The sequence below is a fragment of the Dromiciops gliroides genome, chromosome 1 (genome assembly GCF_019393635.1).
Source record: "Dromiciops gliroides isolate mDroGli1 chromosome 1, mDroGli1.pri, whole genome shotgun sequence".
In the NCBI taxonomy this organism is placed as follows: Eukaryota; Metazoa; Chordata; class Mammalia; order Microbiotheria; family Microbiotheriidae; genus Dromiciops; species Dromiciops gliroides.
In genome coordinates, this window is record NC_057861.1 from 652,624,235 (window position 1) to 652,644,068 (window position 19,834).

Below are 19,834 nucleotides of genomic sequence, written 5' to 3' on the forward strand. Positions count from 1 at the left end.
TTTCTTAACAGATATGGCAGATGTGGTTCCCTCAGATGCTTTTAAATACCACCTGTTCTCTAATAAACAAACATTTCTTTTAAGCATTTTAAGTGAAATACTACCATCTAGTGATGAAAATAAAAAACTTCGCCACTTGTCAATTTCCTAGATAATAAAAGTCAAAGTAAAGCTCTTAATGTATCGCCATTCCTTTCTTGCAAGGATTTTGTATTTTTGATTTGATAGAAAAGCTGATTTAATTTGGAAGGAGACAGAGTAACTTTTAAAGTTTTATTAAAAAGTCATAATGCATTTTGTTAATGCTTTTTGTCTTTATAACACAGCCATTTCCCACTTCTATCCTATAGAGTGAAAAATCCTTGTTAAAAAGAATAAATTTAGGATAAAGCACCGGCCCTGGATTCAGGAGTACCTGAGTTCAAATCCGGCCTCAGACACTTGACACTTAATAGCTGTGTGACTCTGGGCAAGTCACTTAACCCTCATTGCCCCACCAAAAAAAACAAAAAAAAAAATTAAAAAGAATAAATTTAAGCAAAGCCATCTGATAGAGAAGCATGTTGTTATCCTTTATTATAATAACATTTTATTGTTTCCCAATTGCTTGTAAAAACAATTTTAACATTTATTTTTTTAAATTTTGAATTCCAAATTCCTTCTCCTTTCATCCTTCCCCTACCCCTCCCTGAGATGATGAGCAATTTGATGTTATACATGTGCAATCATGTAAAACATATTTCCGTATTGGTCATGTTGTGAAAGAAAACACAGAGCAAAAAAATCCATGAAAAAAATTTACAATGTGAAAAATAGTATGCTTTAATATGCGTTCAGACTCCATCAGTTCTTTTTCTGAAGTTGATAGCATTTTTCATCAAGAGTCTTTGGAATTATCCTGGATCATTATATTGCTGAGAATAGCTGTCATCCACAGTTGATCATGGTACAATATTGCTGTTACTGTGTATGATGTTTTTCTGGCTTTGCTCACTTCACTCTGTATCAGTTCATGTTAAGTCCTGCCAGGTTTTTCTGAAGTTATCCTGTCATTATTTCTTATAGCACATAGTATAATCATACACCACACGCTTGTTCAGCCATTCCTCAATTAATGAACATTTTCACTCAATTTCCATGTCTTTTCCATCACAAAAAAGAACTGCTGTAATTTTTTTTTTTTGTACAAGTAGTTCTCTCCTTCCCCACCCACCCCCCACCCTTGTAAAAAACCTCTTTGAGATACATACCTAGTAATAATTATGTTGGGTCAAAGGGTATGCACAGTTTTTATAGTCCTTTGGGTATAGTTCAAAATTTCTCTCCACAGTGGTTGGATCATCACAACTCTACCAACAGTACATTAGTGTCCCAGTTTTCCCACATCCCCTCCAACATCAATCATTTTCCTTTTTCTGTCATATTAGCCAATCTGATAAGTATGAGGTCATACCATAGAGTTATTTTAATTTTCATTTCTCTAATCAGTAGTGATGTGAGGCATTTTTCCATTTGTCTATAGATAGCTTTGATTTTATTGTCTGAAAACTGCCTGTTCATATCATTTGATTATTTGAACGTTATCAGTTGGAAAATGACTTTTAGTCTCATAAATTTGATTCCATTCTCTATATATTTGAGAAATGAATCCTTTATTAGAGATACTTGCTGTAAATTTCCCCCTTCTCCCAGCTTTCTGTTTTTCTTTTAATCTTGGCTGCATTGGTTTTATTTGTGTAACAATTTAAAAAATTTTAATTTAATTTAATCAAAATTATCTATTTTATATTTCATAATGCTTTCTATATGTTGTTTCATCCTAAATTTTCCCCTTCTTTGCCTGTTTCCCAAATAGTTTATATAATATTGGAATTAATTGTTCTTTAAATGTTTGGTAGAATTCACTTGTGCATAATACATCTGTCCCTGGGAAATTTTTTCTTGGGGAAATTCATCTATGGTTTGTTCAATTTCTTTTTCAAAAAATTTATTTATTATATACATATACATACACATACACATACACATACACATACACATACACATACACATACACATACACATACATATACATATACATATACATATACATATATAACCTATATCAGATTACCAGCTGTCTAGGGGAGGGGGGAGGGAGGGAGAAAAATCTGAAATTTGGAAAGCTTGTATAAATAAAAATTGAGAACTATTTTTACATGTAATGGGAAAAAAAATAAAACACTTTATCTTTTAAAAAAATTTATTTATTTATTTAAGTTTACAACCTTTGTTTAGATAAGATTTCCAATTTCACATTTTTCTCCCTCCCTCCCCACCTCTCCCCTCCCCTAGACAGCAGGTAATCTGATATATAATATTAAACATATTTCTGCATTAGTCATGTTATACAAGAAGAATCAGAGCAAGAAGGAAAAACCTCCAAAAAGAAAAACAACAGCACCCAAAACAAGAGATAGTATGGTCCAATCAGCGTCCATATTCCACAGTTTCTTTTTTTTTTTCCCTGAATTTGGAGAGCCTTTTCCATCATGAGTCCTTTGGAACTTTCTTGTACCATTGGATTGGTGAGAAGAATCTAGTCTATCACAGTTGATCAACACATGATGTTGATGATACTGTGCACAATGTTCTCCTGGTTCTGCTCATCTCATTCATCATCAGCCCATGCAAGAGCCTCCAGGTTTCTCTGAACTCCTCCTGCTCATCGTTTCTTTTATTTATCTATCTATCTATCTATCTATCTATCTATCTATCTATCTATCTATCTATCTATCTATCTATTTATTTATTTTTTAGTGAGGCAGTTGGGGTTAAGTGACTTGCCCAGGGTCACACAGCTAGTAAGTGTTAAGATTTGAACTCAGGTACTCCTGACTCCAGGGCCGGTGCTCTATCCACTTTGCCACCTAGCTGCCCCCTGCTCATCGTTTCTTACAGCACAGTAGTATTCCATTACATTCATATACCACAACTTGTCCAGCCATTCCCCAATTGGTGGACATCCCCTCAACTTCCAATTCCTTGCCACAACAAAAAGAGCAGCTATAAATATTTTTGTACATGTGGGTCCTTTTCCCTTTTCCATGATCTCTTTGGGGAAAAAACCCAAAAGTGGTCAATTACTTTTTCTAAGATGAGGTTATTTAAATATTCTATTTTCTCTTCTGCTAATCTGGGCAATTTATATTTTTGTAAGTATTCATCAATTTCTCTGAGAAACTCCAATTGCCTCACAAAAACAACAACAAAAATCCACCAAATATAGTTTTGTTTTATTCATTCATTCATTCATTCATTTATTTCATGGGGCAGTGAAGATTAAGTGACTTGCCCAGGGTCACACAGCTAGTAAGTGTTAAATTTCAGGTCCTCCTGAATCCAGGGCTGGTGCTTTATCCACTGTGCCATTTAACTGCCCCCAATAAAATAGTTTTACTATCTATTTCCTCCTGTAACTCATTTGACTTCCTTAAACATTTGGATGCCAAATGACATATTTGGCGCATATATATTTAGTATTAATATTACTTCATTGTCTATGGTACCTTTTAGCAAGATGTAGTTTCCTTCTTTTTCACTTTAAATTAGATCTATTTTTGTTTCTATTTTGTCTGAGATTTTTACATCAGCCAAAGCATAAGAAATTCTGCTCTAGCTCCTTACCTTTTTCTTTGTGTGTCTCTTTGCTTCAGATGTGTTTCTTATAAAAAATATATTGTAGGATTCTGTTTTTTAATCCACTGCTGTCTGCTTCTGTTTTATTGGTATATTCATCCCATTCATTCTTTCTCCTTACAAATGTTTTGCTTCTGATCACCACCTCCCCCACTCTACTCTACCTTCTAATTTTTTTTTCTTCATCTCTTGCCAATGTTCCCATTCACTTATCCAGTGTCCTAGTTGAGTCTTTCATTACCTCTGACCTGGACAATGTAGGGACCAATTTTTAATTGGTGAGTATTAGCTAAGCGGCTCGCCGCAATACTGGGGCAAGGAAGGAGACCGGCAGCCTCCCTCAAAACAGAAAAGGATTTATTTTAACAAGAACGAACTTAAAAAAAAAAACACAAACAGGATCAGTAGAATCGAGGGAAAGGAAATAAAATGGGAAAGGGAAATTATACAACCTGCAGAAATACCACCGCCCAGGAATCAATTGAGAATACAGAGCAGAACTCCTGTCGCCTTCCAGCTTCCAGCTAGAATGCCCAATCCTCCTCCCCCAATCCCAGAAAAACCCCACACAGCCCCAGCCAATGGGATGGCCACTCTGACAGTCACATGACTGCCCTCACTAGACTTCCAATCATTATAATTTTGCCAGGCCCATGTAGGCCTTGGCAAGTGGTGATGATGTGAGGTGCCAGAGCCCTGGCAATGGCTACAACCAGTGGGTGGAGCACTGTGTGGTTTGCGGAGCCCCAGGCCAGTGCGAGCCAAGGCATAAAACCCTCAAATAACAATTAATTCTTTACAATAATTACAATAGACTTACATCTAAAAAAGTCTTTTATATAGAAATATTTACTTCAAAAGGCATAATCAGAAATATACAAACTTCTTCTTCCTCCTGACCTGTACCACCCTGGTCCCTAGAGAGGACAAAGGAATGCTCTGGGTTCTATTAGAGTGTAGTCCCAGTTCTATATCCAATACTTGGGCATCCCAGGTCTTCCATACCCATCTGCCTGGCTTGCTGGCTCTACCACTTGGCCTCCACAGTTGCTGGGGCTTGAATTCTTGCTTTCTTGGGGATCACCTCTGGCATCTGGACCTGAAGTTAAATAAGAAAGAGTAGAAATAAAGACCCTCAGGTTCATTTCTCAGAGTTGGGATAAAAGAGAGGGAGTCAGGGAAACAGAATCCTTCCACTCTCACTGGCTTAGTTTAATGTCCATCCTGAGCGCAGCCGAGAGCTTCACAGAAAGAGGTGCTAGAAAACAGTGATTGGCTCAGTCTTTTTTTTTTCTTTCTTTTCTTTTCCTTTTTTTTTTTTTTTTTGCAGGGAAGTGAGGGTTAAGTGACTTGCCCAGGGTCACTCAGCTAGTAAGTGTCAAGTGTCTGAGGCCGGATTTGAACTTAGGTCCTCCTTAATTCAATGCTGGTGCTTTATCCACTGCACCACCTAGCTGCGGCCCCCCCCCCCCCAGTCTCGCTAATTTTAAAATACGATAACATTTTGTTGGATTCTGGGTCACAAGGTACTCCCCACTCTGAAGATATTTTCTTCACAGCTGCCCAAGTATAGTTCTGATGATGTCACTCTGCTTCCCCTTCCCTACACTTTACAATCCAGCCATACTGTGCCATTTTTCTTCACACAGGACATTCTGTCTCTAGTCTCTGTTCCTTTAAAGTGGCTATCCTCCATGGCTGGAATGCTCTCCTTTCACTTCTGATACTTAGAACTCTTAGCCTCTTCTAAGACATAGCTGAAGTACTACTTTCTGTATGAGGTCTTCCAGGAGACTGTTCCTCTAAGGCTACCTTCTTCCATTGACTCTGTGTTTGTCTTAAACATGCTAATTTATGGATATGCTATCTCCTTGCTTACAATGTGAATTCTTGAAGGCACTGGCTAATTTTACTTTTTATTGTATACCCTGCACTTAGCACATTACCTGCCAGATAAGTGCATACTGAGTGTTCCTTGATTATTTAACAACATGCAAAATATTCTGTCCTCCTCATCTCCCACTTCTTTGCACTGACTGAGGTAGGGGCATGTTTTGCTATCTCTTCTCTAGCATCTTCCCTGGTTTTTCCTTTAGAATTTAACTTTCTTTTAGTGTTATTTTAATTTGCATTCTAATCATTTTGCACATTGTTCTGATTCTGCTTATTTTGCTGTTTCAGAAATAGAAATAGAAATCTTCCCATATTTCTCAGTTTTTCTTGCATTTGTCATTGCCTTCTGTATAAAAAATATTCCATTGCATTTATATGCTATTGTTATTTTTTAGCCATTCTTTGATGAATGGGCCCATACTGCTTTTGGTTTTTTCCTCTCATAGAATACTTCTGTGAATGTTTTACAAAGTATTGAATTTTTCTTTTAGTTTTGACTTTGTTAGAGGATATTCCCAAGGATGAGATTACAGATGTTAGGTGGGAATTTGGGAGAAGAAGGGAATTGGATAATTTATCTTGCAATATTCCAAATTGAAATCCAGAACAATTGAATTACTTCATAGATTCAATAACTGTTTCAGCAAGCCTGTCTTTGCAGAGCCCCTCTGACACTAGTTTATCTTTTTTCTTTCATCTTTGTGAGTTTGCAGGGAGTAAGGTGAAAATCAGAGTGGTATTAAGTTGCACTTTTATTAATCTTAGTTATTTGGAACATGTTTTTATGTGATATAGTTTATAGATCTTTTAAAAAGTTGCTCATTTCGTTTAGCCACTTTTGGGAAAGAGGCAATTTAATTTTAGTTATATGAAATATTGTCATTGCATAATATGCTGTTACTTTGTTTTGGTACATCTGAAATGAGATACTTGATAAAAGCTAGTAATTAATGCATATATTTTATTTACATCCCCAAACCGTTTTGCTATTAACCATGTCCTACCCATAAAAAGTCATTCAGTATTTGTAGTGATTTTTTTGTCTTTGAATTCTCAACAACTATCACAGGCTGTATACATGTTAGGAATTTCTTTGATAAATGCTTATTGAAGAGATGAATGAATGATTATGAAAATACCTCAATATTGTTACTTGATTGAGACAAATATCTTTATATAGTCATTCATTTTTTAAAAAAAGTAAATAATTTATTGGTAGTTAGCCAAAAAAAGAAATAAACCAGAATCTAATATTTATCATTGAATTGATTATTCTATTAATAAACAATTTATTTTATTCATAATTAGCATGTGTGCAAGTAGACACTAATAAAAGGATTTTAGAAGTCAGGTAGGTCAGACACTTCACTCTATGATCACATTTTCATTAATTACTTGTGATTTTAAAATCATTTTGTTTTAACATTTTCTTTAAAAAAAATTTCAAGTTTCAGAGTTGATCCTGTCCTCCAGTCCCTCTCCCACCCAATGAAAAGATAAACAGTAAATCCATTATATATGTGAAATCATGCAAAGCAAATTTCCATACTAGCCAGGCTGCAAAAAAATAAGAAAAATACATTGAAAAAAATATGCTTTAATTAACTCTCAGAGTTCGTTGATGAGTTATCTCTCAGGAGACAGCATTGTTTATCATAAGTCCTTTGGCATTGTCTTGGATCATTGTATTGATTAGAATAGCTAAGACTTTCACAATTGATCATTGTTAAAACATTGTTGTTAGTGTGTACAGTGATCTCATTTTGCTCCCTTCACTCTGCATCAGTTCATATAGGTCTTAAGTTTTTCTGAACCTATCTGCCATAAAATTTTTAAAAACACAATTATATTTCATCACAATCACATACCACATTTTGTTCAGCCATTCTCCATTTAATGGGCATCCCCTTAATTTCCAATTCTTTGCCACCACAGAACGAGCAGCTATATTGGATTCTGGCTTCTAATCCATACTTTTATGCCCTTTTGTGTTATGGGTAAGTTTATCCCATTCCCATTCACAGTTATGATTACTATTTCTCTTCATTCTGTTTTCTTCTGTTTATTCTCCTCTCTCTCTCTTTTTTACTCTATCCCTCCTCAAAAGTCTATATTGCTTCTTACCATGGCCTCCCTTAATCTGCCCTCCATTTATCACTCCTCCTTCCCCATCCTTTCTCCTATCCCCTTCTCTACCTATTTCCTTGTTGGCTGAGAGAGAGAGAGAGAAAGAATGAGAATGAGAGTATATTTTTCCCCCTCTCTGCACCATTTTGATGAGAGTGAGGTTTAAGCTTAAACACTGCTGGCCCCTCCTCCCATTTTCCCCTCTATTGTAAAAGCTCTTCCTTGAATGCCTCTTTTATGTGAGATAATTTTCCATATTCTTTCTTTGCCTTACTCCTTCTCTTAGTGCATTCCTTTCTCTTGTTCATTCATTTTTTTTTGAGATCCTCCTGACATAATCAACTCAATTTCATGCCTTCTATCTATATAGAGTCCTTCTCACAGCCCTAGTAATGATAAAGTTTTTAGAAGTTACATGTACCATTTTCCCCATATAGGAATGTAAGTAGTTTGACCTTATTGAGTCTCTTATGATTTCTTGGGTTTGAATGCTAGATTTTCTAATCAGCTTTGTTTTTTTCAGCAGGATTCTTGAAGTCCTGTATTTCATTCATTGTCCATTTCCTGCTCATGCTTATATTAGGTTATTCTTGGTTGTAATCCTAACTCCTTTGCTTTCTAGAATATCATATTCCCAAGCCTCTCCTCTTTTAATATGTCATCCTGACTTTAGTTCCACAATCTTTGAATGGTTCCTTCCTGGCTGCTTGTAATATTTTCTCCTTCACCTGAGAATGCTAGAATTTGGCTATAATATTCCTGGGAATTTTCATTTTGGCATCTCCTTCTAAAGGTGATTGGTGCATTCTTTGCATTTCTATTCTACCTTCTGGTTCTAGGATACCAGGGCAGTTTTCCTTGATAATTTCTTGAAATAGGATGTCTAGGCTCTTTTTTTTTGATCATGGTTTTTCAGGTAGTCTAACAATTTATAAATTATTTCTCCTTGATCTATTTTTCAGGTCAGTTGTTTTTCCAACTAGATCATTCATATTTTCTTCTCTTTTTCTTTCTTTTGTCTTTGTTTTATTGTGCTTTTCCCTATTCTGGAACTACTACCAGGGCTCTTGCTTTCTTGTGAATTACCATACGCTTTTCCTCTCTGCCCTTGATCTACTTCTCAAAACTGTTTGTGGGCAATGGAATTACCAAACAGTACTTGATATTGCTCCTAATGTCAACACAGCATCCTCTGTAATCTCTTACTGATTAACTATCCAGTCCCTTTGCCGTCTTTGGGCTGAGAACTTCTGAAGCTGCTTGCTGTTGCTGGTATTATAGCTGTCTCCAGGGCCCATTGCTGATATTGCTGCTAGTTGTACTCTGGGTTGGTCCTACCTCAGTATCTCAGACTTCTACTGATCTCTTAAGTTGTCTTGGGCTGAAAAAAAGACTTACCCTCACCATTTGTTGACTATAGCACTTCAGAATTCTATTTGAGGTGTTATTTTATTTTTTAAATATTATTTTTCCCAATTATAAGTAAAGACAGTTTCAAACATTCATTATAAAAAATTTTTGAGGTCTGAATTTTTCTCCCTCCTTCCTTAAAATGGTAAGCAATTTGATATAGGCTATGTATGTGCAATCATGTAAAACATTTCTATATTAGTCATGTTGTGAAAGAAGAAATAGACCAAAAGGAAAAAAAAAAACCTATGAAAAAAATAAAGTGAAAAGAGTAGACCCTAAGTTTTTCCTGTTCTGTACTAATTTTTTGAAAAAGTTGGAACTGAGGAGGAAACAAGATATGAAAATTGCATTAAAAACTATAAGCATACTTTAAATGTCATGATTTCGCAGTAAAATCTTTCAAATACCACCAGGGAATCAAGCTAATCCAATCTTTAGCATATGAAAGAGCCTTATATATTTCTGTTATTAAATGCATTTAGAAATTAATGAGGTAAATAAACATTGTACAGGATAGTAGAATTAAAGCAAGATAGGAATATTCATGAAGGTCCATTTAATGAGTATGACTTAATAATGTGCTAAACATATTTTCACAGTTAATGTAAAACGATGGCACTTTACAGATTGAAACTTACCTTGAGACAATGTGAACCATCTTAGATGTGTGTTAGTTGTTATTCTAAATATATACTCTGTGGAAATTTATTTTGATTTGGGGACCCTACCTTTAGGCTGAGATTAGAAAGCCTTAGGCCCTCAGGGTCTCTTCCCCTCCCCCTCTGCTTCAGCTGAGCCAAAAAGCCCTGTGGGCTGTACAAGACTGGTCAGACAGCTGGGGGGAAAAAAGCCCCCAGCTCCCTCCGACCTGAGCGGAGCTATCTGAGAGATCCCGGATAGCCTGTGCTGAGGCATGAGCTGCTCAAGCACCCCCCCCCCCAACCAGCCACAGCCCTGGCTGGAGGATTAACTTGGTCTGTGGGGGCGTAGGAAGCCCCGAGATTTGAGTGGAGAGAATAGGTATATGTAGACTTGGGGGTAAGACTCAGGGGGGTGGACAAGGACGGAGAGGTTCGGTCAGAGAGGGGCGGACGAGAGAGGCTGAGAAGAGGTTCAGACGGACAAGAAGAGGTCAAGAGGCAGCTGAGGAGACAGCAAAGATCAGACTAGAGACGGGGCTACAAGGACGCAGGAGAAGACGAGAAGGACTAGGATCAGGGAAAAGAGAGGCCGAAGGGCAGATTGATGGAGCAGACAGACAGAAGATCAGTGAGAGAGAAACACAGGGTTTCAGCGTACAGGTGGAGTTAGAAGAAAGTAGCTGAGGGGCAGCTAGGTGGCACAGTGGATAGAGCAGTGGCCCTGGAGTCAGGAGGACGTGAGTTCAAATCCGGCCTCAGACACTTAACACTTACTAGCTGTGTGACCCTGGGCAAGTCACTTAACCCCAATTGCCTCACTAAAAAACAAACAAACAAACAAACAAAAAAAAAAGAAGAAAGTAGTTGCACAGGGAAAGTGTAACGTGCCCTGAGGCCAGAGGCAGCTAAGGCCCTTATTGTATTAAAAAAGTTTGAGGCAAAAAAAAAAAAAAAGGGGGGCAGCTAGATGGCGCAGTGGATAAAGCACTGGCCTTAGATTCAGGAGGGCCTGAGTTCAAATCCAGCCTCAGACACTTGACATTTAACTAGCTGTGTGACCCTGGGCAAGTCACTTAACCCTCATTGCCCTGAAAAAAAAAAAGTTTGAGGCACAGCAGGTGGGAAAGAGAAGCACTGCAATGCAGTCAGGTTGTACATTTTATTTCCCTGTATTCTTAATTTTTTTGTTTGTTTGTTTTGCAGGGCAATGGGGGTTAAGTGACCTGCCCAGGGTCACACAGCTACTAAGTGTCAAGTGTCCGAGGCCGGATTTGAACTCAGGTCCTCCTGAATCCAGGGCCAGTGCTTTATCCACTGCGCCACCTAGCTGCCCCCTGTATTCTTAATTTTAAATAGTATCTCATAAATAAACTCTGCTTTGATTATTTAGTTAAGAGCCTTCTTAATCTTTAGTTTATCAATTTGGGAGTAGAGCAGTGTGGTGGAACTTTATAAACGGCCCGTGCTAAGTTAATAGCAGTCAGATAGCCAAACAGTCCACAGTCCCCAGATTAGTCCTCCAGTCAGATTAGCACCCCCAAATTAGGGTAGTCATCAAAAATATTCTACAACTCACTTACTAAATCCCATGCCCCTTTATGTTTAGATTTAACTACATTGTTCTTTTGTTTATAGGAACAAGATAATGCTATACAAAATATGCATAAGAAAATGGAAAAACTAGAATCAGAACACCTTGATTGCTCTAATCTTCTACGGCGACAAACAAGTGAACTTGAATTAAGCTCTACTCGAGAGGAATTACTTAGAAAAGAATATGAGGTAAGCTGTCATTGTCGTCTTGTACTCAGATGCTATTCTGAATATGAACAATCAATCACTGCTCTTTCACTAACTGATATTTTGTAATTTGAGATATGAGGGGGAATAAGTGATATTAATGAAATAACATTGGAAATAGTATTCTGGAAATAGTGGAAATAGCATTCTGATTTGTTAACCACATGGCATATTCACTTTGACACATACACACACTTATCCTTTCACCACCAAACATTGTAGGTTGCATTCTGCATGCTGTAACTCTTTCACTCCAGATATTCAGTGAGATAGCTTGGAATATCAGCGAGAGCATTGGATTTGGAGTTGGGATAACTGGGTTCCCTTTCCCACCTCTGATACTTAATTTGTGACCTTAGGTTACTTAATATGTTCAGGCCTTATGTTCCTCATATGTAAAATGGGGTAGTAATAATAATGATAGCTAACATTTATATAGCACTTTAAGGTTTATAAAGTCTTTTATATACATTGTCTCATTTGATCTTTGCAGCATTATGAGATAGGTGTTATTGTCATTCTCATTTTACAGATGGAGAAACTGAGATGGAGAAAGTTTAGATAACTTGCCCTGGCACACACATTAAGTGCCTGAGGTAGAATTTGAACTCAGATCTCTTTGTCTCCAACTTCTATCATGTTATTTTCTAGGTCACTTCATGAATGATACTTTTCTTTCTTTTTTTTAAATCATAAAAGTATTTTATTATTTTCCAGTTATATGCAGAGATAGTTTTCAACATTTGTTTTTATAAGATTTCTAGTTCCAAATTTTTTTCCCTCACCCCTCCCCAAGAAAGCAAGCAATCTGATATAGGTTATATATGTATAGTCAAATTAAACATATTTCTGCATTAGTCATGTTGTGAAAGAAGAATCAAAACAAAAGGGAAAAATCTCAAAAACCCCCCAAAAACCCCCCAAAAAGTAGAAACAGTATGGTTCAATCTGCATCGAGATTTCACAGTTCTTTTTTCTGGATGTGGAGAACATTTTCCATCAAGAGTCTTTTGGAATTATCTTGCATCTTTGTGTTGCTAAGAAGAGGTAAGTCTATCACAGCTGATCATCACACAATGTTGTTGATGATGTGTACAATGTCTCCTGGTTCTGTTCATTTCACTCAGCATCAATTCATTTCTTTCCAGGTTTTTCTGAAATCCTTCTGCTTATCATTTCTTACAACACTATAATATTCCATTACATTCATATACCACAACTTGTTCAGTCATTCCCCAGTTTATGGGCATTCCCTCAATTTCCAATTCTTTTTCACCATGAAAAGAACAGCTATAAATTTTTTTGTACATGTGTGTCCTGAATGATATTTTTCTAACTATATAGGGTTATTATGTACAAAATGCTATGTAAATCTTAAAACAATATAAAATGAGGTTTCCTACCATTATTATATTAAAATATTTGATTCTCCTAGATAAGTTAAATAATTGATATCTAGAAGATTATTTTTAAAAATCTATTCTTATGTTATCATTGTGAGGTTTGAAGGTAAAGAGTTCCATTTTAAAGATGACATAGTAACATATCAAATGGCTCTGTGCTGTTTAATATTTTTATCAGTGAATTGGATAAAGGCATGGTTGTCTTACTTGTAGCATTTGTGTGTAATGGAAAGGTAGGAGGAGCACTGTACACATTGAATGACAGAGTTACAATTCCAAAAGTCATGATGGGCTAGAACTGTGGGCTAAATCAAGGAAGAAATTATTAATTTCTTGATTATTATTAAAATTATTAAATGAATTTATATATAATTAAAATTATTAAATGAAATTTAATAGGGATGAATATAAATTCTTAGATTTGGGATAAAAAAAATCATATTTACAAGTACAAGATAGACATGTCTAGAGAGCAGTTTACTTGAAAAACATCTGTGAATATCAGTTTATGTTAACACTGTGATATGGCAGTGAAAAAAGGTGGAGGATCTGTGGGAAGATAGGCACACTGGCAGATCTTTGAATTTCTTTGTCTATTCTGGAACACATTTGGAATTATTAGTGAAAGTGACTAAATTGTTCATATCTTTTGCCTCACCATTACTAGTACTGGACATATTCCCCAAAGAAATCAAAGGCAGAGGAAAATAAAACATTCATTGAGCATTTATTAAGTGCCTACTATGTGCCATTAAACACTGGGAATACAAAGACAAAAATGCAACAGTCTCTACCTTTAAAGAGCATGTATTGTATCTCAGGAGACAACATGTACATATAAGTATATATACACATATATACAAAATAAATAAGGTAAATTCTTTTTTTTTTTTAAATGGGGAAGGAAATAGCAGTTTTGGGGAATATGGAAAGATTTCATCCAACAGGTGGTTATGTGAGCCAGGTTTTGAAGGCAGCAAAAGTTTTTGCAAGGTGGCAATAAATAAGGACTTTATTCCAAGCATGGAAGACTACACATGCAAAGACATGGATTTGGGAGATGGAATGTCATGTATGAGAAACAGCAAGAAGGCTACTACCCACCTTCTGATAGAGAGGGGAAGGACTCAGAGTGTACAGTGAAACTGTTTTTAGCCATGGCCAGTGTGAGATTTTAATTTTTTTGACTGAAATATACATATTTTTTTACAAAGGTTTATTTTTCTTTCCTTTCCTTTATCTTTAGAAATGGAAAAGGAAGAGAAAATAAATGCTTGTTAATTAAAACAAAAATAGGAAAACAGAGAATATTTAGGTGGGATATAATTATCTTCAGGTATTTGAAGGGCTATCATGTAAGGGAGCCATTAGATCCATTCTTTTTGAAAGGGCAAAATCAGGATTGAGGAGAAATTGCAAAGCATCAAATTTAGACTTGATGGCAGAAGTTCCCTAACATTTAGAGTTGTCTCAAAGTAGAATTAACTTGTATTTACTTGCGATGTGCCTAATCAACTTTTCTTTTTATTTAGGTGACTTCATTATGAATAATATTTATTTTTTTAAATAAAAAATTTATTTTATTTTTTTTTAATTAGTGAAAATTTACCTTCTAATCTTTCTCCCCTAGCACTTCCCTCCAGATGAGAATGAAAGAAAAACAAAACTCAAATATGTGTAGTCAATCAAAACAAATTTCTAGACTGGTCGTGTATAAAAACAATTTGTCTTATTCTGCACTTTGAATCCTTTACCTCACCTTCACTATCATGATTAGTAATTTTATTGAAAAGAATTCCTAATTCTTTCAAAATTTTTTGCCGTTATCATATTGCTGTCATTGTATAAATTGCTCTCTTGGTTCTGTTCACTTTGTATCAGTTCATATAACTGATGGTTCTCTGAAACCATCTCTTTCATCATTTCTTATAGCACTAGTATTTTATCATATTAATTATATACCATAATGTGTCCATTCCCAAATTTAGGGACACTTCCTAAGATTCTCATTCTTTGTCACCTCAAAGAGCTGTAAAATTTTGGGGGGAGGTGCATCCTTAGTTGGGGTTTTTTTAATTAACATTTTTTATATAAAGTTTTGAGTTCCAAATTCTCTCTCTCCCTCCCTTCCTCTCTTCTCCTCTGCCTGAGGCAGTAACCAATCAGATAGAGGTTATATGTGTGCAATTATGTAAAATATTACCATATTAGTCATTTTGTATAAGAAGACTCTAATAAAAGAAAAAATGAATAAAAGTGAAAAATAGCATGTTTCAGTCTGTTTTTAGTTAATATCACTTCTTTCTTTGGAGGTGGGTAATATGCTTCATCATTAGTTCTTTGGGATTGTCTTGGATCATTGTATTGCTGAGAATAGTTAAGTCATTCACAGTTCTTCATCCAGCAATATTGCTGTCACTGTGTACAGCATTTTCCAAGTTCTGCTCATTTCACTGAACATCATTTCATATGTCTTTAAATTTTTTTACATTAATTTTTTTCTTTTTAGAATTTTATTTTATTTTTCTCCCAATTACATGTAAAAACAATTTTCAACATCCATTTTAAAAACTTTGTGTTCCAAATTCTCTTCCTCCCTCCCTACCCAACCCCTCTTATGAATGCAGGCAATTCAATATAAGTTATACATGTGTAGTCATACAAGGCATTTCTATATTAGGTTGTGAAAGAAAACAGAAAAAAAACACTTAAGAAAAAGAAACTAAAAAAATTATGCTTCAGTCTGTATTCAGACACCATCAGTTCTTTCTCTGGAGATGGATCACATTTTCAATAAATTCATCTGAGTTGTCTTGGATCATTGTATTGCTGAGAATAGCTAAGTTATTCATAGCAGATCATCTTACAATATAGCTGTTACTTTATATACAGTCCATTTCACTTTGCATCAGCTCATGTAAGTCTTTCCAGGTTTTTCTGAGAGTATCCTGCTCATCATTTCTTATAGCACATTAGTGTTTCTTCACAATCTCCTTCCAGTTTGTTCAGCCATTCCCCAGTTGATGGGCATCTCCTTAATTTCAAATTTTTTGCACCAGAAAATGGCTGTAGGTCCTTTAACTTTTTGGTTTTTATCTCTTTTTGGATGAGACACTACTGACATAGTAGTGGTATTACTAGGTCAAAGAGTTTGCCTGGTTTTATAGCCCTTTGGCCATAGTTCCAAACTGCTCTACAGGATGTTTGAATCAGTTTACAACTCCACCAACGGTGCATTAATATCTCATTTCCTCCATATTCCCTATGACATTTATAATTTTCCTCAGCTGTCCTAATATCCAATCCAATAGGTATGAGGTAGTACCCCAGAATTGCTTTGACTTGCATCTTTCTAATCAGTGGTGAGTGAGAACACTTTTTTTTCATATGGCTATAGACAGCTTTGATTATTTCATCTGAAAACTCTTCATATCTTTTGATCATTTATCATTTAGGGAATGGCTGTCATTCTAATAAATTTGACTCAGTTCTCCATGTGTTTAAGAAATGAGACCTTTGTCAGACAAATTTGCTTCAAAAATTTTCACAGTTACTATTGCTAACTGTATTTCCCTGCATTCTATTCTCTCCCCATGACTTTTACTCTATTCTCTATCTCCTTTTACCCTGTCCCTCTTTCAAAAGTGTTTTGCTTCTGACAGCCTCCTCCCCCAATCTTCACTCCCTTCTATCACTGCCCCCCCCATCCCCTTCCGCTCCTACTGTTCTGCAGGTTAAGATAGATTACTATGCCCAATTGATTGTGTATGTTATTCCCTCTTTGAGCCAGTTCTGATGAGAGTAAGGTCCACTCACTCCCCAGCACCTCCCTCATTTTCCCCTGCACTGTATAGATTTTTCTTGCTTCTTTTATGTGAGATACTTTACCCCATTCCACCTCTCCCTTTCCCTTTCTCCCAGTGCAGTCTTCTCTCACCCCTTAATTTTATTTTTTTAAAAATACCATCCCTTCATATTTAACTCATACCTATGCACTCTGTCTAAATATACTCAACCCAGCTGCCCTAATAATGAGAAAGTTCTTATGAGTTACAAGTGTCATCTTCCCATGTAGGAATGTAAACAATTCAGCCTTTTAATATTCCTTATTATTTCTTTTTCCTGTTTACCTTTTTATGCTTCTCTAGAGTCTTGTATTTGAAAGTAAAATTTTCTATTCAGCTCAGGTTATTTCATCAAAAATGCCTGAAAGTCTTCTCTTTAATTGAATTCCCATTTTTTCCCTGAAGGATTATACTCAGTTTTGCTGGGTGGGTGATTCTTCGTTGTAATCCCAGTTCTTGGAACATCATATTCCAAGCCCTCCCATCCTTTAATGTAGAAGCTGCTAAATCTTGTGTTATCCTGACTGTGGCTTCACAATACTTGAATTGTTTCTTTTTGGATGCTTGCAATATTTTCTCCTTGACCTGGGAGCTCTGGAATTTGGCTTTAATATTCCTGGGAATTTTCATTTTAGGATCTCTTTTAGGTGATCAGTGGATTCAATTTCTATTTTACCTTCTGATTCTAGAATATGAGGGCAATTTTCCTTGACAGTTTCTTGGAAGATGATGTCTAGGCTCTTTTGTTGACCATGGCTTTCGTGTAGTCCAATAATTTTCTTTTTCCTTTTCTTTTCTCTTTCTCTTCTCTTCTCTTTGTGGGGCAGTGAGGGTTAAGTGACTTGCCCAGGGTCACACAGCTAGTAAGTGTCAAGTGTCTGAGGCCAGATTTGAACTCAGGTTCTCCTGAATTCAGGGCCCGTGCTTTATCCACTGCACTGCCTAGCTGCCCCCTAGTACAATAATTTTCAAAATATCTCTCCTGTATCTGTTTTCCAGGTCAGTTGTTTTTCCAACGAGATATTTCACATTGCCTTCTATTTTTTTCATTCTTTTGGTTTTGCTTTATTGTTTCTTGGCCCATTTGAATTTTCAAGGCATTCTTTTCCTCACTGGCTTTTTGTCCCTCTTTTATAATTTGTCCTAGTCTGTTTTTTAAGGTGTTATTTTCTTCAGCATTTTTTTTTTGTCTCCTTTATCAAGCTGTTGACTTTTTTTTTTCATGATTTTTTGGTATCACTCTCATTTCTCTTTCCATTTTTTCCTCTACCTCTCATATTTTATTTATTTTATTCTATTTTTGTTTTTGTTTTTGTTTTTTTCTGAGGCAGTTGGGGTTAAGTGACTTGCCCAGGGTCACACAGCTAGTAACTGTTAAGTGTCTGAGACTGGATTTGAACTCAGGTACTCCTGAATCCAGGGCCGGTGCTCTATCCACTGAGCCACCTAGCTGCCCCATATATTTTATTTTTAAAGTCCTTTTTGTTTTGTTTTATTTTTGGTGAGGCAGTTGGGGTTAAGTGACTTGCCCAGGGTCACACACGTGTCAAGTGTCTGAGGTCGGATTTGAACTCAGGTTCTCCTGACTCCAGGGCTGGTGCTCTATCCACTCTGCCACCTAGCTGCCCTTAACGTCCTTTTTGAGCCCTCTGTAGCCTGAGACCAATTCACATTTTTCTTTGAAGCTTTGGATGTAGGAGCTTTGACTTTCTTTTCTTCTTCTGAGGGTGTATTTTGAGCTTTCTTGTCACCATAGAAACTTTCTAGGGTCAGCATTTTTTTTTCTGTTTGCTTATTTTACCAGCCTATTTTTTTACTTTTAACTCTTTGTGGGGTACTGCTTTCAGGGTGGAGGGTGCACTGTCTCAAGCTTCAGGGGGTTTGTGCAGCAGTTTTCAGTGATACTTCTACGAATTTGTGTTTTTAGTTCTTCCAAGGTGGTATGATTTAAGGAGAGATATGTTTACTACTCTCCTGGCCTGTGCTCTGATCTGGAAGCAATCAGAGGCCTGCTTTTCTTCCCTGGAACTATGAACAGAATCCTGCTCCGCTGTGGTTGCAAGCTCTTGTGTGCTTGTGTTCCTCCTCCACCTGAGACCACTACCTAAGACTGTGACTTGGATCTTTGTACCGGCAAAACAACAGAGTCCTACCCCAGTGCTAGCAAAGAGATCGCTGTAATCTACTTCTGGCCAATTTTTCGATCCCCTTACAGTGTGTGGGCTGAGTTGCAGAAGCAGTTGCTGCTGCTCTTGGTTTGCTGTGACTGGGGCTGGGTCTGTGCTGGGGCTGGGTCTGTACTGGTGTGGCCTGTGCTGGGCTATGCTCCACTCTCATGGTGGTACAACAGACCTTTCCTGCCAACCTTCTAAGTTGTCTTTGGCTGGAAAATGATTTCACCCTGTCCCTTGTGTGGGTTCTGCTACTCCAGGAATTGTCTTATGGCATTATTTGAAGGTATTTGGAGGGATCTTGGGGAGAGCTCAGGCAAGTCACTGCCATCTTGGCTCTGCCCCCCCATTTAAGTCTTTCCAGGTTTTTCTGAAATCATCTTGCTTGTCATTTCTTATAGCACAGTAATATTCCATTACAATCATACATCATAGCTTGTTTAGCCATTCCTCACTTGATGGACATACCTTTGATTTCTAATTTTTAGTCACCACAAAAAGAGCTGTTATAAATATTTTTGTACAAATAGGTCTTTTTCTCTTTTTTTGGACGTCTTTGGGATGTAAACCTAGCAATGTTATTGCTGGATCAAAGGGCATGCACAGTTTTATAGCCCTTTGGGCATAGTTGTTAGGGCTTTGTTTTGTTTAGGACTAATCCCTCCCTTAAAAGTGGGAGACACTTATTATGACTGTCTGCTAGACACAGGAGCTTCTAAATCAGTATTAGTAAGCAAACCAGACCCTGGGTGTAGAGCTATAGGATCTTTGAATGTAGTAGGTGTCTCGGGAAAAGCCCAGAGAGTGGCGAAATTGACCCCTCGCATGGTATCTATGGGGCCCTTGACAGTGGAACATTCATT

General features: G+C 36.6%; 1 protein-coding gene across 2 annotated transcripts in view; it reads left to right on the forward strand.

Annotated features, from left to right (window-relative positions):
• The window catches only part of CCDC171 (coiled-coil domain containing 171), a 437,148-nt gene that overhangs the window by 12,540 nt on the left and 404,774 nt on the right, over window positions 1-19,834 (forward strand). For both annotated transcript variants that reach the window (XM_043977119.1, XM_043977120.1), the window contains exon 2: window positions 11,388-11,534. In XM_043977119.1, the coding sequence (XP_043833054.1) occupies window positions 11,388-11,534 (147 nt within the window). The remainder of the gene's footprint in view (window positions 1-11,387; window positions 11,535-19,834) is intronic.